The sequence below is a fragment of the Oenanthe melanoleuca genome, chromosome 17 (assembly GCF_029582105.1).
Source record: "Oenanthe melanoleuca isolate GR-GAL-2019-014 chromosome 17, OMel1.0, whole genome shotgun sequence".
Taxonomy (NCBI): Eukaryota; Metazoa; Chordata; class Aves; order Passeriformes; family Muscicapidae; genus Oenanthe; species Oenanthe melanoleuca.
This window is the reverse complement of record NC_079350.1, coordinates 5,771,232-5,786,290: the sequence shown is the minus strand read 5'-3', so window position 1 is coordinate 5,786,290 and position 15,059 is coordinate 5,771,232. Positions and strand designations below refer to the sequence as shown.

At 46.5% G+C, this 15,059-nt stretch overlaps 1 protein-coding gene across 3 annotated transcripts; it reads left to right on the top strand.

Moving 5' to 3' along the window:
* The first annotated feature begins 460 nt into the window (after positions 1-460).
* On the top strand, positions 461-14,585 carry DOLPP1 (dolichyldiphosphatase 1). Of its 3 annotated transcripts, none has more exons than XM_056504814.1 (8): positions 461-709; positions 8,667-8,767; positions 10,328-10,412; positions 10,659-10,758; positions 11,536-11,634; positions 12,878-13,006; positions 13,525-13,614; positions 14,075-14,585. In XM_056504814.1, exons 1-8 carry the CDS (start codon positions 634-636, stop codon positions 14,109-14,111), a joined length of 717 nt encoding a protein of 238 aa, XP_056360789.1. In that variant the 5' UTR covers positions 461-633; the 3' UTR covers positions 14,112-14,585. The 3 variants fall into 3 exon arrangements, with proteins under 3 accessions (XP_056360789.1, XP_056360791.1, XP_056360790.1); XM_056504816.1 differs by lacking the exon at positions 461-709 and adding an exon at positions 1,310-1,376; XM_056504815.1 differs by lacking the exon at positions 461-709 and adding an exon at positions 7,651-7,720.
* The last annotated feature ends 474 nt before the right edge of the window (positions 14,586-15,059 follow it).

Sequence of the window (15,059 nt, the reverse complement as noted above, 5' to 3'; positions counted from 1 at the left end):
TTTTTTGTTTTTGTTTTTGTTTTTGTTTTTTGTTTTTTTGTTTTAAACAGTAACTGGGTAGGCTGCAGTGGGGTGTGAGGGCAGTCTGGGCGGCACCAGAGCCGCGGGCTGTCCCCAGCGGGGTGTGAGTGCGAGGGAAGCCCGGGCTGTGCCTGAGGCGTGAGGGGAACCCGGAGCGGCCGCGCCGAGGCACAGGGCTGTGAGGGGAGCTCGGGCCGCTCCCGGCGGGCTCTGAGGGGACCCAACCCGGCCATTTTCCCGCCGAGCCCCCGCCTCAACGCCCCGCGCCCGCGCCTCCGCTGATTGGCTGAGAACTTGCGCCAGGGCGAGCTGCTGATTGGCCCATCCGCACGGCACCTCTGGCCAATGACGAAACGCTGTGCCGCCCGCCTTTCCTCCGACTGGCTGTGCCGCCCCCTGCGCCCGCCCACTGCCGGGCCGCGGTGCCGGCAGCCGATTGGCTGAGGCCCTCCCCGGGCTGGATGTTTAATTGGGCGGGGTTGGGCTGCCCGGCGCCTCACCTGCTGCCCGCCGCCATTGGCCCGCCGCTCCCCGCGCCCCCGCCCATTGGCCGCGCCGCCCCTCAAGAGCGTCCCGATTGGCCGTAGCGGCCCGGCCCGGTATCCGGGTAAGATGGCCGCAGTCGGGGAGTGCTCGCTGCCCGCGCCGTGGCGGCCGGTCTCCCTCACTCACGTCGAGTATCCCGCAGGTAACGCTCCGTTTCGCCGCCGCCGGGCCTTCCCACCGCGCCTCCGGGCGCGGCGGGCCCCTTCCCGCCGCCCAGCGGCGCCGCCGAGGGCCGCGCTGGCGGCTGCTAAATAGTGAGCCATTGAGCAGCAGGGCTGAGGCGGCAGGGTGCGCGTGCGCGTTGGGGGCGGCGAGGCGCTCTGCCAGATTGGGAGCCGCGGCGGTGCGCATGCGCGGTGGGGGCTCCGGGCTGGGGGCTGTGAGGGGGGACGGGGAAGGGGACCGGGACTGGGCTGGGGGCGGCTCCGTCCCGGGCATCCCGGAGCCGCCCGGCCCTCCGCTGCCGCCCTGCCCGCTCCACACCGCCGCCTCGCCGCCCCTGCAGCCCTCTGGCCATGTGTGGTGTCCCCGGCTTCGAGGCGAGGGTCCCACCCACGGTGTGCAGGTCCCTGCTGCTGCCCCAGCAGCGCGCTGCTGTCGGTGTCACCTCCCTTCTTCATGTGCTGCGGGTCTGGCTCGGTGTGTCCCCGTGCCAGCGGACTCGTGACGCCCAGGGGGTGGGGGTGTGGCGGGGTGTCCCTGTCCCAGGTGGATCTAGTGGTTTTTTCTGGGAGCACTTTGGTCAGTGCTGAGGGAAATGCTCCGAGGACTTCAGGCACGGGATGTTTTGTGGCTCAGCTCTTGGCAAGGTGTGTTTGGGTCCTGGCAGCGTTGAGCAGCAGTAGGTGCCTGCATGCAGGATGGGCTGTTCCAGCTGGGACAGGTGTGATCCACAAAGGTCCTGCACACCAGCAGCCCGACCCAGGTGGAATGAATTCCGGATGTGCCCAGTGAGTCTATGTTCAGCTGGCAAATGTCTAAACTGTGCCACATCAATCCTTTGGAACTCCTCTGGGTGCTTTGCTCTGTACTAGGTTTGGGTGATTGTTATAATCAGAGCTAATAGAAAAATGAAGTGTTAGAGTTAGCCATTAGTATGTTAGTATTAACCATTTGCTAAAAGTCCAGATCTTGTCTATACACTGTTCTCAGTATCTCCAGTTGTAGTGAGCCCCCAACTTGCTGAGAAGTGTTGCTGTATGTCCTGTTTCAGTAGCTGGATTTTAGTTCCTGATGAAAGCTTCTCTCGGTAGTGCGATTCCTAAAGCTTTTAAAATGCTTAGGGATCTTCTAGGTTGAAAGTGCCCATTTAGCTAGGAGACTTGAAATGTGGCAACACTGAAAAAATATCTGGCACTGGAGATACATTATTTCTTGGCCCTCCCCGTTATGGCTGCTTCATGGTTTTCTGTGATGCTTTATGTGAAATATTGGCATTTCCTTTTCTGTCTTGCATTTTGCTCTGCACTGTAAGCTTCTCTGCCATCACCCTTCTCAAATATATTAATGTGTCAGTTTGGGAGAGATGGGAAATAATCTTGCCAGTTGTAGTGATATATTCATCTTTGTATCTTATCTCCTTATCTGAGCCTGGCAGTATACACAGAGCGTCCTGTGCTCCATTTGTTGGATTGGTTTGGGAAATGAAGGTGGTGGAAATCACTGCACAGGGGTTATCTGTCAGATCTTGAACAGTGTGACATAACCAGATTATTTTTTTCTCTGCATTGAGAGCTCTTAAACAGGCAAAGGGAGGAGATGGTTGTGTGGAGGGGTAAATCACCACATAGCTTAGGGTTCTGTAGGGAGAGGTTGGGCACCCTGTGAAAGCCTGTGAAGTGGAGACAAAGGACTAAAACAATGAAACAGCTGGAGGTATAAAAGTTTGTTAATTTATTTTCATAGAATCTTTTAAGTTGGAGAAGCCCCTGAGATCACTGAGTCCAGCTGTTCCCCCAGCACTGCAGAGGCCACCACTAAAACACATCCTCAAGTGCCACATTTACATAGCTCTTAAATCCCTCCAGGCATGGGGAGTCCACCACTGCCCTGGTGGGCAACAACACTTTCTGTGTAGAAGCTTTTCCTAATATCCAACTTAGCCTTCCCCTGGTGCAACTTCTGGCCATTTCCTCTCCTCCTGTCCCTGTTCCCTGGGAGCAGAGCCTGATCCCCGGCTCGGCTGCCCCTCCTGTCAGGGAGTTGTGTAGAGCCAGAAGGTCCCCCCTGAGCCTCCCTCAGCTGCTCCTGGTGCTCCAGACCTTTCCCCAGCTCTGTTCCCTTCCCTGGACATGCTTCAGCCCCTCAAGGTCTTTCTTATTGTGAGGGGCACAAAACTGACTGCAGCAATGTCCAGCACAGAGAGACTTGGTGCCGTCAGTGACCTGTGTGAGTGCACTCCATCTCCTTGTCCAGATCATTAGTGAAGATATGAAACAGAACCTGCCTGAGAACTGAGCCCTGCCCTAGCTGGATTTAGCTCCATTCCCCACCAGTCTGTGCCTGGACAGGTTTTTTACCTGAAAACAGAGCACCCATCTAAGCAGTGGATGTTCTCCATGAGAATGCTGTAGAAAGCAGTGTCAAAGGCTTTACTAATTCAAGGTAGACAACATTTTGGTCTAAAATAATGACTTGCTGTAAATGTTAGTCTGATGCTTTTACCTGGATTTGAGGAAAGTGCTCTTAACTTTATTTAGAAAGCTGTTTATGTTCAGCCTGGGCACATCTAAAGTCCAGGTCCATAAAGCATCTAGATAATGTATATTTATAAAGGAGTGCTGTTGGCAGCGTGCTCAGCACAGTGGAGTTAATGTAGCCTTGTGCTGCTGAGAGGGGTCGGAATGAGAAATAGATCCTGCTTTTACCAACATCAATTATTAAGCTGTCTTGGCATGTCATGCACTGCTCTGTGGCAAACAGCTTCAGCTCTTGGCTGATCCCAGAGGCTGCTGAACCTCTGAAAATCTCACATTTTTAAAGATTTCCAGTGCAGAAGCCCAGCTTTCATCTGCCATGAGTGACGGTCCTGCTCCTTGGGACTGGGTAAAAAGCTGTCACTGCTGATTTCTGCCTGGCAGATGAAGCCTGGATTTGGGCTTCTGCTTCTAATTGAGAAGGGGAGAGGTGTCTCCAGAAAGGTGCTCCCTGTTCTGATCTCTTGTTTCCTTATCAAGAATGATACATCAAATCCATCCTTAGCTGCTTGTGTGGCTGCACAGCTCTCCAGGGCTTTCTGTGATGTCCACTTTGAGCAAAATAAATGAGAAACAGCAGATGAATGCCGTGGTAATCAACTGCAGACTGGTCTGAGGAATGGAATCTTGGAGACCTGACTGAAATACTGCCCATAGGGAATGTTAGGATTAAACAGGGAGAGAAAAATCAGCCATGGCAGTGCTGCCTGGGTGTGCTGAAGCACACTGCTGCAGAGGACAGCCTGTAAAAATATCGTCCTGATGCTGCTTTCAAAATTTTTTGATCCTGGAGCATTTCATATTACCAGCTCTGCTTTGGTGAGACCAAGGGATGATCTGGCATAGTGTCAGGTTGCTGGCAGGTAGGCAGGAATAATCCTTCTTCCTTATGTCCTTCCAGTAATGAGCTGGTGATTGCATCAGGACTGTTAAGTCCTTTGATGGATGTATAAAAGCTGTATCTCTAATTGTTCTTTGAATCCATTTCCGCTTTGGATCTCACAGTATCTTTGGCACTGAGATTTGTAGCTTAATGTGGTTGTTGTTTCTTTTCTGTTTTTAAGTCCACTGCTCAGTAATTTCGTCAAACACTCTCTCATGTGCAGTGAGAGGCAGCAATTGTTTGCTATCAATTTCTCCATATAATTCATGACTTTATAGAACTGTTGTATCATCTGTTTTCCTTTTTCAGCTGAAAATCTGATTTATTTGATGTTTTCCGAATGGCTGCTGTTGCATACTTATCTTTGTCCCCATTCTATTTGCCTTTTCTGTGTGTACTCTCCCTTTTTAGCTGGTGACACCAGAATTGCATAATAAATTTTTGTAGTGCTGTAACAGTAACTTCTGTTCTGCTCTTAAAAATGTTCTTGCCTTCCTGACTGCTGCAGAGCACTGGATGCTGCTCTGAAGGTATTGGCACACTCGGAGTCTGAGGGTTTTTGTTTGATAACAACTGAACTAAATCCTGTCATGTCATGGGTATAATTAGGGTTGTTTTTTCCCGTATGCATTGCTCTGCATGGGATGACTTTGTGCTGCAGACTTAAAACTCATCTTCAGGGACTTCCTGTCTGTAGGGTGAGTTTCACTGGAGAAACATTGAGTTCCTGGTTTGTTTGGGTTTTTTATTATTATTTGGAGAAAAGAAAGAAAACTTCCTCTCTTCAGTGCAGCTGGGATTCTTAGAGCTCTGGGACTTTCTGGACCTCCTCACACTGGACAAATTCTTTAAGGAGAGAAGCCTGGTGTGCCAAACCTTTTCTCTGGAGAGTGACACAATATTCCCATTTTCCCAGTTTCTCCAGGATGTTTCCTGCAGCCAGGCAGAGTTGGAGGGGCAGGTATGCCAAATCAATCAGTGGGTGAAAAGGTTCAAAGGTGCTGGTGCTGTGTCTATGCTTTGGCTCAGCAGTTCTTGTTGCTGTTCAGTATCAGCACATGCAGCTCCTGTAGGAATGCTTGTTCTGATAACCCTCCTGTGATTCTGTGCTGGGTGGGAGCTCACAAGTCAGGGCTCATTCCATAGCTAAGCTGTATCTCTTGGAAGAAGCAGATCCCACTCTTGCTTGGCTGCTTTAGTGCAGGGTTTATGTTTAATCTCCCTGCAGAAGTTATGTCTGATTTCTGCCTTCATGCCATAGTTTAAAGCCTCCTGCAGATATTTTTGCTGTCCCACAGCTCATGTTATGGGGATCTGCACAAGCAGAGGAAATGAGTCTTTTATATCATGAATATTTAGTGATGTAAATGCCCATGGCACACATACACTACATGTTGTCTGTGTGTGCAACTTGCACATATGCACTGAGCCAAGAACATACAACCAGTGGCAGTGCCACAAATAGATCCTTCAATAGGAAGTGGCAGTGGCAAAACTCAGTCTTGTGGTAGGATGTGGTTGGGGGCTGTTGATTCACATTTTTACATCCTATACAGGTTAAGTAGATGTGGTGAAGCTCAGCTATTTCCACCGACAGGATGCTGGGTAAAATGTTGAATTGGAGCAGAAGTAGATGCTGAATGAAAGCTGAAAAAAAAATAGCATGTCTGAGCTATGTATAGTGCTGCACGTACTTATCTCTTGGCTGCCCAAAAATGAGGCAGTTTCATCCTTTATTTTTGATTTTTGAGCTCCTGATAATGTCCAGGGAAAGCTGGACTTCAAAAAAGTAGAATTTAAAACTATATTAAGTAGATTCACTTTTTCCAGAGATTTTGTCTCTGTTCCTGCTGGTTGGAGGAACTGCTTTAAAATTCCAAAGTTTAGTAAATTAAACAAAAATTAATTTTCATAAAAAAGGAAGGGGTGCTGCTTGCTAGATCTGAGTGGACTTTAAACCGTGGCTCTCCTGCACGTCTCCTTTCCCTGGGAATAAGTCTGGGAGCGCACTGGAGCGTGAGAGGAGGCAGCAGTGACAGAAGCAATCACGCTCCAGGGCCCCTGGAGCACTGAGCAGCGCTGGCCTCTCTCAGAGCTCACTTTGCCTCCTCCACTGGGGATTTCCAGTCCTTTCTGAGCTGCTTTAGTCACTGAAGCTCTGCCTTGAGCTGCTGGTCCAGTTTGTGATGGCATCAGTGTATTCTGGGATAGCTCCAGTGCTGCCTTCAGTTAGTGCACAGCTATTTATTTGCCTCCTCTGTAGAAAAAGTGGCTTCAGAATGTGACTGTGTTTAATTGCCATTAGCCACAGGAACATGAAGTATTATTAGTGATGTCTGTTCTGTTTTAAATGGACTGCTGAAATGTTTGTGGAGCTTTTGTGTTCAGATTGAGCAAAGGACTTGGTGCCTGTAGGCACATATGGGAGTCATGGTTCCCCTCTCAGGTGTGGTTTTTGTGCCTGTGTAGTCTGAGTGATTTGATTTATTAGGAATGTTATCATGTAACATAAGAGAGGATTTTGAGTTTGTTGCTTCTGATCCTATTTAAATGAAAAGACTACTTGCTTAAGTACTTTTCCACTATCTGCACAATAGAACCTCCTGAGAAGATAAATAATCTGGGTTGGTTTCTACTTGACAAAATTATGGCTTTTAGTGTGGAAGCGCTAAGCCTTTATGTACTGTGGATTAACAGAGTGAATAATCTGAAACACAGTGATCTCTTGATGATGAGCTGTTTTTATTTGGTAATGCTGGAATTGAGACTATTGGAAAGTATTCCTAAGGCTTTCAGGGTAGTTTAATTGTCTCCTGATAAGGTGTCTTCTCTCGTGAATTCCCTCATCATTGATAACAGAACTGATTTTTTTGAGAGTTTGTGATTTATGTAAAACCATAAGGGGCTTGATTCTCTATTGCCAGGTAACTGGTACTGTCTCTTACATCCCCTTTGTGTTTCCATAATACATTGCTTTGGGATCATTTGGAATGCACCTGATGCAAGACAAACCTGCCATATAGCTCAGTAAAAGTTTCAAATTCAGTGTCTTCCAATGCTTTTTAAGTTAAAACCAAAGCAGAACCTCACTTCAGTGGAAACTCAGTGTACTTGGGGGTTTGTCCTCCAAATCCTTTCACCTAACTCCTGCTAATAATCCTTGCTGTTTGGTTCCCAGATTTAACTCAGAGTTTGGAATTCCAGAGGCTTCCATGCACTATACCTGATGTGACCACAGCTATGTGGCAATAACGTTAGCAGCATGAACTTTGTTGTAAAGGAGCAATAACTTTTTCTTTTTATCAGTTCCAGCACTCAGAGGCTGGGGTTAAAGTCCTTTTCACCAAGTGCTGCTTTGAAATGTGGATGTATGGGCTGGGGAGACTCGGTGTCTTGCAGTGGAATTGATCTAGGAATGAGTCCAATGCTCAGCCTTGCAGAGGCATCCTGTTTCCTTTTGAGAGGAGGGAAGAGGGACAAATTTATGAGGGGGCTGAACCTTTTGTGTTCAGTGATGGGATGGAGAGGATCTGGTCTGTGAGAGCCAATACACATGGCTTGCTGGGCTCATACAGTGAGTTTGTGATGACTTCTGTATTTAAAGATTGAGTCTCTGGCAGACAGTTCTCACTCTTCTAATAAGAGTTGCTGATCTTGGAGCAAAATTGCTCTGATAATTTTTTGTTTCCTCGGAATTTGTGCTGACATGTTTTTCCAAATACTTCTATATGCGTCCCTTTTTGGGTAAGAGAGGCAAGAGAAACTTGTATCAAAATGCACAGCTGCTCCTTACTGTTGCTGCCCACTTCAGTGTCTGTTACAGTTCAGAATAAAGGTTTTGAGGGAGCTTATGACCTCTGTGAGGTTCCATTGCTGCTCCCTGATTCTTCCTGGGGGATAGCTAGACTGTTAATTATTGGGGTTGGAGGCCCAAATCATTTCCCTTCTGTGTGGTACAAGTGGGCTACTGGTTAAAAAGGGCAGTGTCTCCTTTATTTCCCTGACATCTCCAGCTATGTTTAGCTATTTATTTCCTTCCCATTTTGCTAATGCTAGTGTTCGTGCAGACACATGGTAAGACAGATTAGGAAGCTGATCCAGCTGAAAACTAACCCATTTTAGTGAGGGAGTAGGAAAGGATTTGTTTGGGGACTGTTTGCTGGCACAGAGAAGAAATAGGAAAGAGGGAAAGGGAAAGATGCTGCCTCCTTTGCAGCAGCCTGTGCTCATGTTGGATTTAAGTGGTTCTGGGCCCACACCCATGGTTATTGTTATAAATTGGGTGGCAGTAATCTCTGCTGAATGATTCCAGGCTTCTTTCATCCCTGATTTTGAACCTGCATGGAAGCACTGCTGTCTCCCTGCCCCAGCTCCTCTGTCATCCTGGAACCCAGGGACTTCTGCACTGCTGAGTTTGCCCCTCTGCTCTGTGATGCAGGGCTCTGACTGACCCATGCTGAGGTGGCAGGCAAGTACCTGTGAAGTTCAAACTGATTTGTTTCTCTTGTTTGCTTCCCCAGGTGATTTCTCTGGCCAGCTCTTAGCTTATTTGAGTCTTGGTCCAATATTCATTATTGTTGGCTTTGTAACACTCATCATATTCAAGAGAGAGCTTCACACGGTGAGTCCTTCTCTCCCTTCCCAGCCTCTCCTTGTCACTAAAGTCTTTTGCTTTGTCACCTGGGGCTCCTGTATTCACACTTCTTTTTCTCTCTATAAGGAGCAAGCTGAGGAAAACCATCTTCCTGTCAGGGAACAGCAGGAGACACTTAGCACCCATGCCAGGTTAAAAGGCTGCTCAGCCTTTTATTACTTCTCTGTTACTCTGGTGTGTTTTGGACATTATCTGTCCAGAACCATCGAGGGAGATGTCTGAGGAAGCACAGAATGCTGCTGCAGAGTGGGAACTCTCCCAAGATCCAGTAGGATCATAGCACGGGGCAGCATATGCAGGAAATGGTGTGTATAACTCAGGGGGATGCACTTTCTTTGGGCTACTGAGGCAGAAAAGGAAATAAAAATAAAACCTACAGCTTTCCAAGGGAGTGGATTTATCTTTAAGGGCTGCTTTTCAAATGTGAGCTGAGTACCAGGGGCAGAAGAGACTTGTTTCAATCCAAATTCTTACAATGCTTTCTATCTGCTCTGCCAGGTAGTTGGGAATCAGTGTCGTGGATAAACTCCCTCTTGTAACATTTGTGCTCAGTAAACAGATAAAACAGGTGCCACTGAAAGGATTTGGACAGCACATTTTGAATGTAGGGCCACAGTGTCATGGGAACTAGTGGCCCAAGGGAACTGGGAATAGGATTTTAACTAGGGAAGGCAGCTGTTCAGTTTTGACAACTCGAAGGTTTTGTGATGGCCCAAAAGAGAGAAGCCACAGTAACTATTGCACAGATTTATAAGTTTCTCAATGCAGGGATTTGTTTGATGTTGGTAGCAAGACTAGTGTTGAGGTTGATTTTCAGCTCTTCATGAGGGAAGTCACCACTGGGCTGGAGAGAGACACTGGCTGACTTGCAGCTCAGGATGTGGAGTGAAAAATTGCTTCATCATGTGGAATGGGAGTGAGTGCTAAGGAGGCAGAGTGTCATCACCAGCTGGGAATTTGATCACAGCAGCAGGACTAATTTAGTGGAGGTGTATGAACTGTGAAGTTAGAGTAAAAATAAATGCTACCAGGTCTGGCTTAGCTCAGAATGTGAAGTCATCTTAGACTGAAGACAGCAACTTCAAGATGAAAATATTCATAGAGGGAAAAGCCAGAAAGCCTGAAAAGTCACCTTCGTTTTAAGCTATTTACCCAAATAACAGTGTCTGCACTCCCCCTATTGGTCATGGGGAAAAGCCAGTTCCCAAAAACCTGCCCTCTTAAAAAGGTCACTTTTTGTACTTGCCTGGTGCAAGGTGCTGGCAGAAGTGCCCTACTGTGTCATTTTTGTCTTTCTGTGTATCAGCTGCTGAAAAGCTGGATGTACACAATGTGTTGCCAAATAGAAAGTGAGCTGAAAATAAATGCTTTTCTTCCTCAGGTGTAGAATTTGGAAGCCATTGGTTTTAATTCTAGTAATCAAAAAAGAAAATTAGAAAGATAATGTTTGAGGTTTTGTCAACAGAGAGAGCCTGGTAAGTAGAAGGATATCTTAGAGGGGATGACACAGCTGTCTTGCCTTCACAGATCTCTTTCTTGGGAGGGCTGGTGTTCAACGAGGGAGTGAACTGGTTAATAAAAAATGTAATCCGGGAGCCTCGGCCGTGCGAAGGTAGGGTATGGAGCATGAGGGGTGGTGTCAGGGGAGTTTTGGGTGGAATGCTGACTGGGGGTTAGAGGGCTTTGCCTCACAGTGGCTGTGGATGTTTGTGTTTAAAAGGCTGACAGAGCCACCTGAGCGGGGACATGTCCTGTGAACTTTGTGCATGTTCCAGCAGCATGGTCTGGCTTCATATCTGGAGTGTTCCAGCTGCTGACCATCCCTTGACCATACTCTTTTTTTTTCTTCTCTTCCCAGAAGCCCATTCAACAGTGACCACAAAATATGGGATGCCGTCCAGCCACTCCCAATTCATGTGGTTTTTCTCTGTCTATTCCTTCCTGTTCCTTTATTTAAGGTAAAAATTCAGGTCAGGTTTTGGCTGTTAATATGTTGAAACACCTGAAATGGGTGGCTCCTTTGCTGGGTGCCACTTGAGTGGGTTAATGGAATTAAATCTGAGGACCTGCACAATTTATTGTGTCTCGGGTGGGATAGGAGCATACCTGTCTCAATCTGGATGTAGGGCTGGAGTTACCATTGCTGAAAACTGGAGGATGTGAGTTCCTTTTAGCTGTCAGGGTAAAGTTCTCCCAATTTTCTTTTTCTAAGATGTGATGGTGCCCCAGTGTGAGGGAGGAGAAATGAGGAGCTGGTTTCTCATTTTGTCTCAGTTTTAGTGAGGTTAATACGAGCTGTTCCCTTGCATGACTTTTTAGTTGACTTCCCTTACCAAGTACTAGGTTTACCTGCACTTTAACAAAATTCTTGCTGGGTCATAGTTCTGTCTTGTGGCTCTATGTGTGGAGGAAGACAAAACTCACAGTTCTTCCTGGCTCTATGGGTGAGGGAGGAACTCTGTCATGGCTCCCTGTTGCATACGCTCAGCACGTGCCCCTCACACCAGTGTGAGCATCCTGCCTTCCATCACAGCAATGCCTTCTCACAGTTGGAGAGAAATATGTGTAGCTTCTTGGCTGCTCTTTAACTGCTGCCAGTGGGACAGATTGCTTCTGGGATGGGATTGAGCAGCTCATGATCCCAATGGAGTAAAGCTGTCCTAGGGTTTCAGAGGCAGGGAGGTCAGGACTACTCAGCTCCCTGCCCTGTGCTAATTGCTCTCCATCTCTTTCAGAATGCACCAAACAAACAATGCGAGGTTTCTGGATTTACTATGGCGACATGTGCTGTCCATCTGCCTCGTCACAGTGGCTTTGCTAGTCTCATATAGTAGGTATGGAGCAACTGTTTGTCTTCTGCTCTCATACAGCCTCGTGGCCTGTCCCAGCCAGCAGCCCTGGCATTCCTTACCCTGCCTTTCCCACCTAATTCTCCACTGTGCCTTACAGTCAGAGCTTTGTAGAAGTGTTGCCATGAGACCAAATAAACAGAGGTGCTACGTGTGTGGTGCTTCACAGAAGCATTTACAAAATCCCAAATCAGCTGAGCTTGTGCCAATTGCCCATGGGCTGCAGTGCCGTGCTCCATCCAGCCTCGCCCTCTTCCCAGCACCAAGTGTGGAAGCATTGCCCCATGCCTTGGCACAGCAGCAGCTGCAGCATGTGGCTCGCTACAGTTGATCAATCCCATTGTTTTGCTTGAGTGTTGGTTAATCAAAACACTTATAGCTGTTGGCTTGCAAGATTTAGTTGTACTAAGATGGATTAAGAAAATGGAACTGTGATTGTGATTTTTTTTTTTTTCTCTTTAGTAGATTAAATATAAAGTAAGCTCCAGTGATTGGAAAACCAGACAAATTCAAGCTAGAAATAGGGTCACATTTTCCACAGGAAAGTAATTACCTGTTGGCACAGTTGACTATGCACTACAGCTGATTACTTATTACTAATTATTTTAAAATCCTGACAGAACAAATTTGCCAGGGGTATATGGTCTAATTACAACAAAATTAGAGGAAATCAAGTGGTCAGATAAGATGATCATAATGATATATAGGCGAAAAGAATTTTAAATGTAGCTTGTGCACACATGTAACAGGTCAACAGTGCAGCTCTGAGTGGCTGTAGTCACAGTGAGCACTTTGGTCATGCAGCCTCTGTGTCTGTCACACTGGAGAGCAGCAAAATCACAAAAAAAATTGCTGTCTATGTTCTTAAAATCCTTTAAGTCCCAGCTTTGGTGACCTGAAGGTGACTTGTCCTTTGGAAAAGTCTCTTGTGGGAACTAACAGTATTAGTTCTTCACCTGATCCAAAGATGGATGAAGAAGAATGTGGAGGGTTGTTGAGTTAAGCTCAAATTAGAAGTGCTCCAAGCTGAAACTGCTGCAGCAGGGAAGAATTTTCCCGTTTTTTCCCCCCACAATTTTTGCCAGCTTTTTACTGAGAGAAAACACCCACTTTTAACATCTGGAGGATAACTTGCACCCACATCTATAGGTCCAGCAACACCTCAGCTCCTGTGTCTTGGCTCCTTTTGTTTTAAAGCTTGTCTGGTGACTCTTCTCTTCCACTGCAGAGTTTATTTGCTTTACCACACCTGGAGCCAAGTCCTATATGGAGGTGTGGCAGGAAGCATCATGGCCATAGCCTGGTTTGCCTTCACACAGGAGATCCTAACTCCCCTCTTCCCGAGGATAGCTGCATGGTAAGTCTCTTTATTCTGTAGAGGTTTGTTATGGATGTTAGAAATGAGAATTCCTGTGCTCTGTCCCAGTTTTGCCTGCTGGCTGTTGTGTAACCTACTTTGTTCCTCCGTGTTTTCTTGTGTATGTATATATACAAAGGATCATGTGTCCTTGATAAAGATGAGGATGAGGGAATTCAATCAATTGCTGTATTTTGTAAAGCCCCTAAAGCTGTGAGGTGTGGCAGAGTGCTGGAGGAGCTTTGCAAGATGAACAGCAGACCCTTCCTAATGAACGTCTAATGACATAGTCAAATTGCAGAGCTATTTATGTGTAATATAGTCTGGAAATATTGTATAAGGAAGGAAAAATTGTTTTAAATGTAAGAAAGAATGCTTTTCACAGCCTGAAGTGATAGAACAGTACTGTTAACTAGAGCAGGTTTTGTGATTTTTTTTTTTTTTTTTTTTTTTTTTTAATCAGAATTGTACTGGAGAAAGTCTTAGTCTTAATCTTCTACCACACTTTCTTTTTTCAGGCCAATTTCAGAGTTCTTTTTAATCCGAGATACCAGCCTCATTCCTAACATCCTGTGGTTTGAATACACAGTCACGAGAGCAGAAGCAAGGTAAGTTCTGTTGGGAGTGGAGGAGCTGTTGCTGCTCTGACCTTTCAGGTGCAGTTATTAATTGTAGTTGATAATTTTCAGTTGCTGTGGGTAAAACAGCTCAAAGTAAAGAATATCAAGTTGTGGGTTAATGACTGCATCAGAAAGGTGAGTATGGAGAGGGTGTGATTATAAAATTTAATCTAATTTAAGTAACATTTCAGTTCCCTGGCTCATGGTTTTTGCAAGCAGCTGTTTATAATCTTGCATCAACATGTGAGCCTGTATTCACTGAGGATGGGGTGGATGTTCTGGGAGCATGGAGAGTGGGAAGGGCTGATCTGCCTGGCGGGTGTGGCGGGGCCACTTTTGTTCTTTACTTTGATCCTCCTGCATTTCCCTCTGATTTGTTGCAGCCCCCTGGGCTGGGGTTGGGGTCCCCTGTGCCACCTGTGTCACCTGTGTCTGTGTCACCTTGCAGGAACAGACAGCGCAAGCTGGGTACGAAGCTCCAGTGACGGCAGCGTGGGGACCAGGGCACGTTTAACGGAGACAGACAAGAGCAGAGACCTGGGAGCAGCAAGGAGCCTTTTAACAGACGGACCAAAGGAACAGGCAGGGACCATACCCAAAACCTGAAAGCCTTTGCTCTGCTTTAGCAGCTAAGCTGGATGCTCCCTGATGCATGTGGGACCGTGCAGGAGTAGAAACTCATTTTGAACACAGATGCACATGGTTGGATGTACCATCGTGTCTACGTCAGGGGAGGGGGGAGAAAATGCCTGGTGTTGTGTTCGGGGGAGGGAAAACCAAAAATGAATCCTTTCTGTGACTTTTTTTTTCAGCATGAAATATACACACTATTTATTTATTTTTTTAAATGGAACTATTGTTTATGGGGTGGGTGAGGTGTTGATTGTGTGTTTTACTTTTTATTTTTTTATTTTTTTTTTTGGAAGAAGATGACAAAACTAATCTCAAGTTGATCATGTTTAATTAGGGCTTTTAATTCTTACATGCTTCTTAAGAGGGAGGGGATCTAGGAGGGATGACCTAGACAGAAGGGAGAGGAAGACTTTCCTTTCTGCAATCAGTTTGGGAGATCACAATCAATTCCAACTGTACTTTGTACAGACAGAAAGACAGACCATGAAGATCTGATTTTTAACACTAGTGACAGTTCTGCAGGGAAGCCTGCATGGATACCAATTAAGGGGAGTGTGTGTGTAAAACAAAGGAAAAAGACAAATACACTGACTCTTATTTTTTTTTTTTCCCACTGCTGCTTCTGTTGTGTAATTAGCAAGAGTGTCCTTTTCAGAATCTCTTCTAGGTGGCAAGATTATCATACTTATCTCACATTTATTCCATCTCTTCCTTTATACTTTTATTATCTCAGGGTTGCTGTGATCTGTACAGCTTTTATTGTACTGAGTCTGCCGAGGGCATTGGGAAGCCCCTTGGTT

Bases quoted from the DNA above. Each gene is read 5' to 3' on its own strand.
- DOLPP1 (XM_056504814.1), top strand. From the start codon at position 634: ATGGCCGCAGTCGGGGAGTGCTCGCTGCCCGCGCCGTGGCGGCCGGTC. The intron at 710-8,666 runs GTAACGCTCCGT...TTGCTTCCCCAG, and splicing joins TCACGTCGAGTATCCCGCAG to GTGATTTCTCTGGCCAGCTC. The intron at 13,007-13,524 runs GTAAGTCTCTTT...TTCTTTTTTCAG, and splicing joins TTCCCGAGGATAGCTGCATG to GCCAATTTCAGAGTTCTTTT.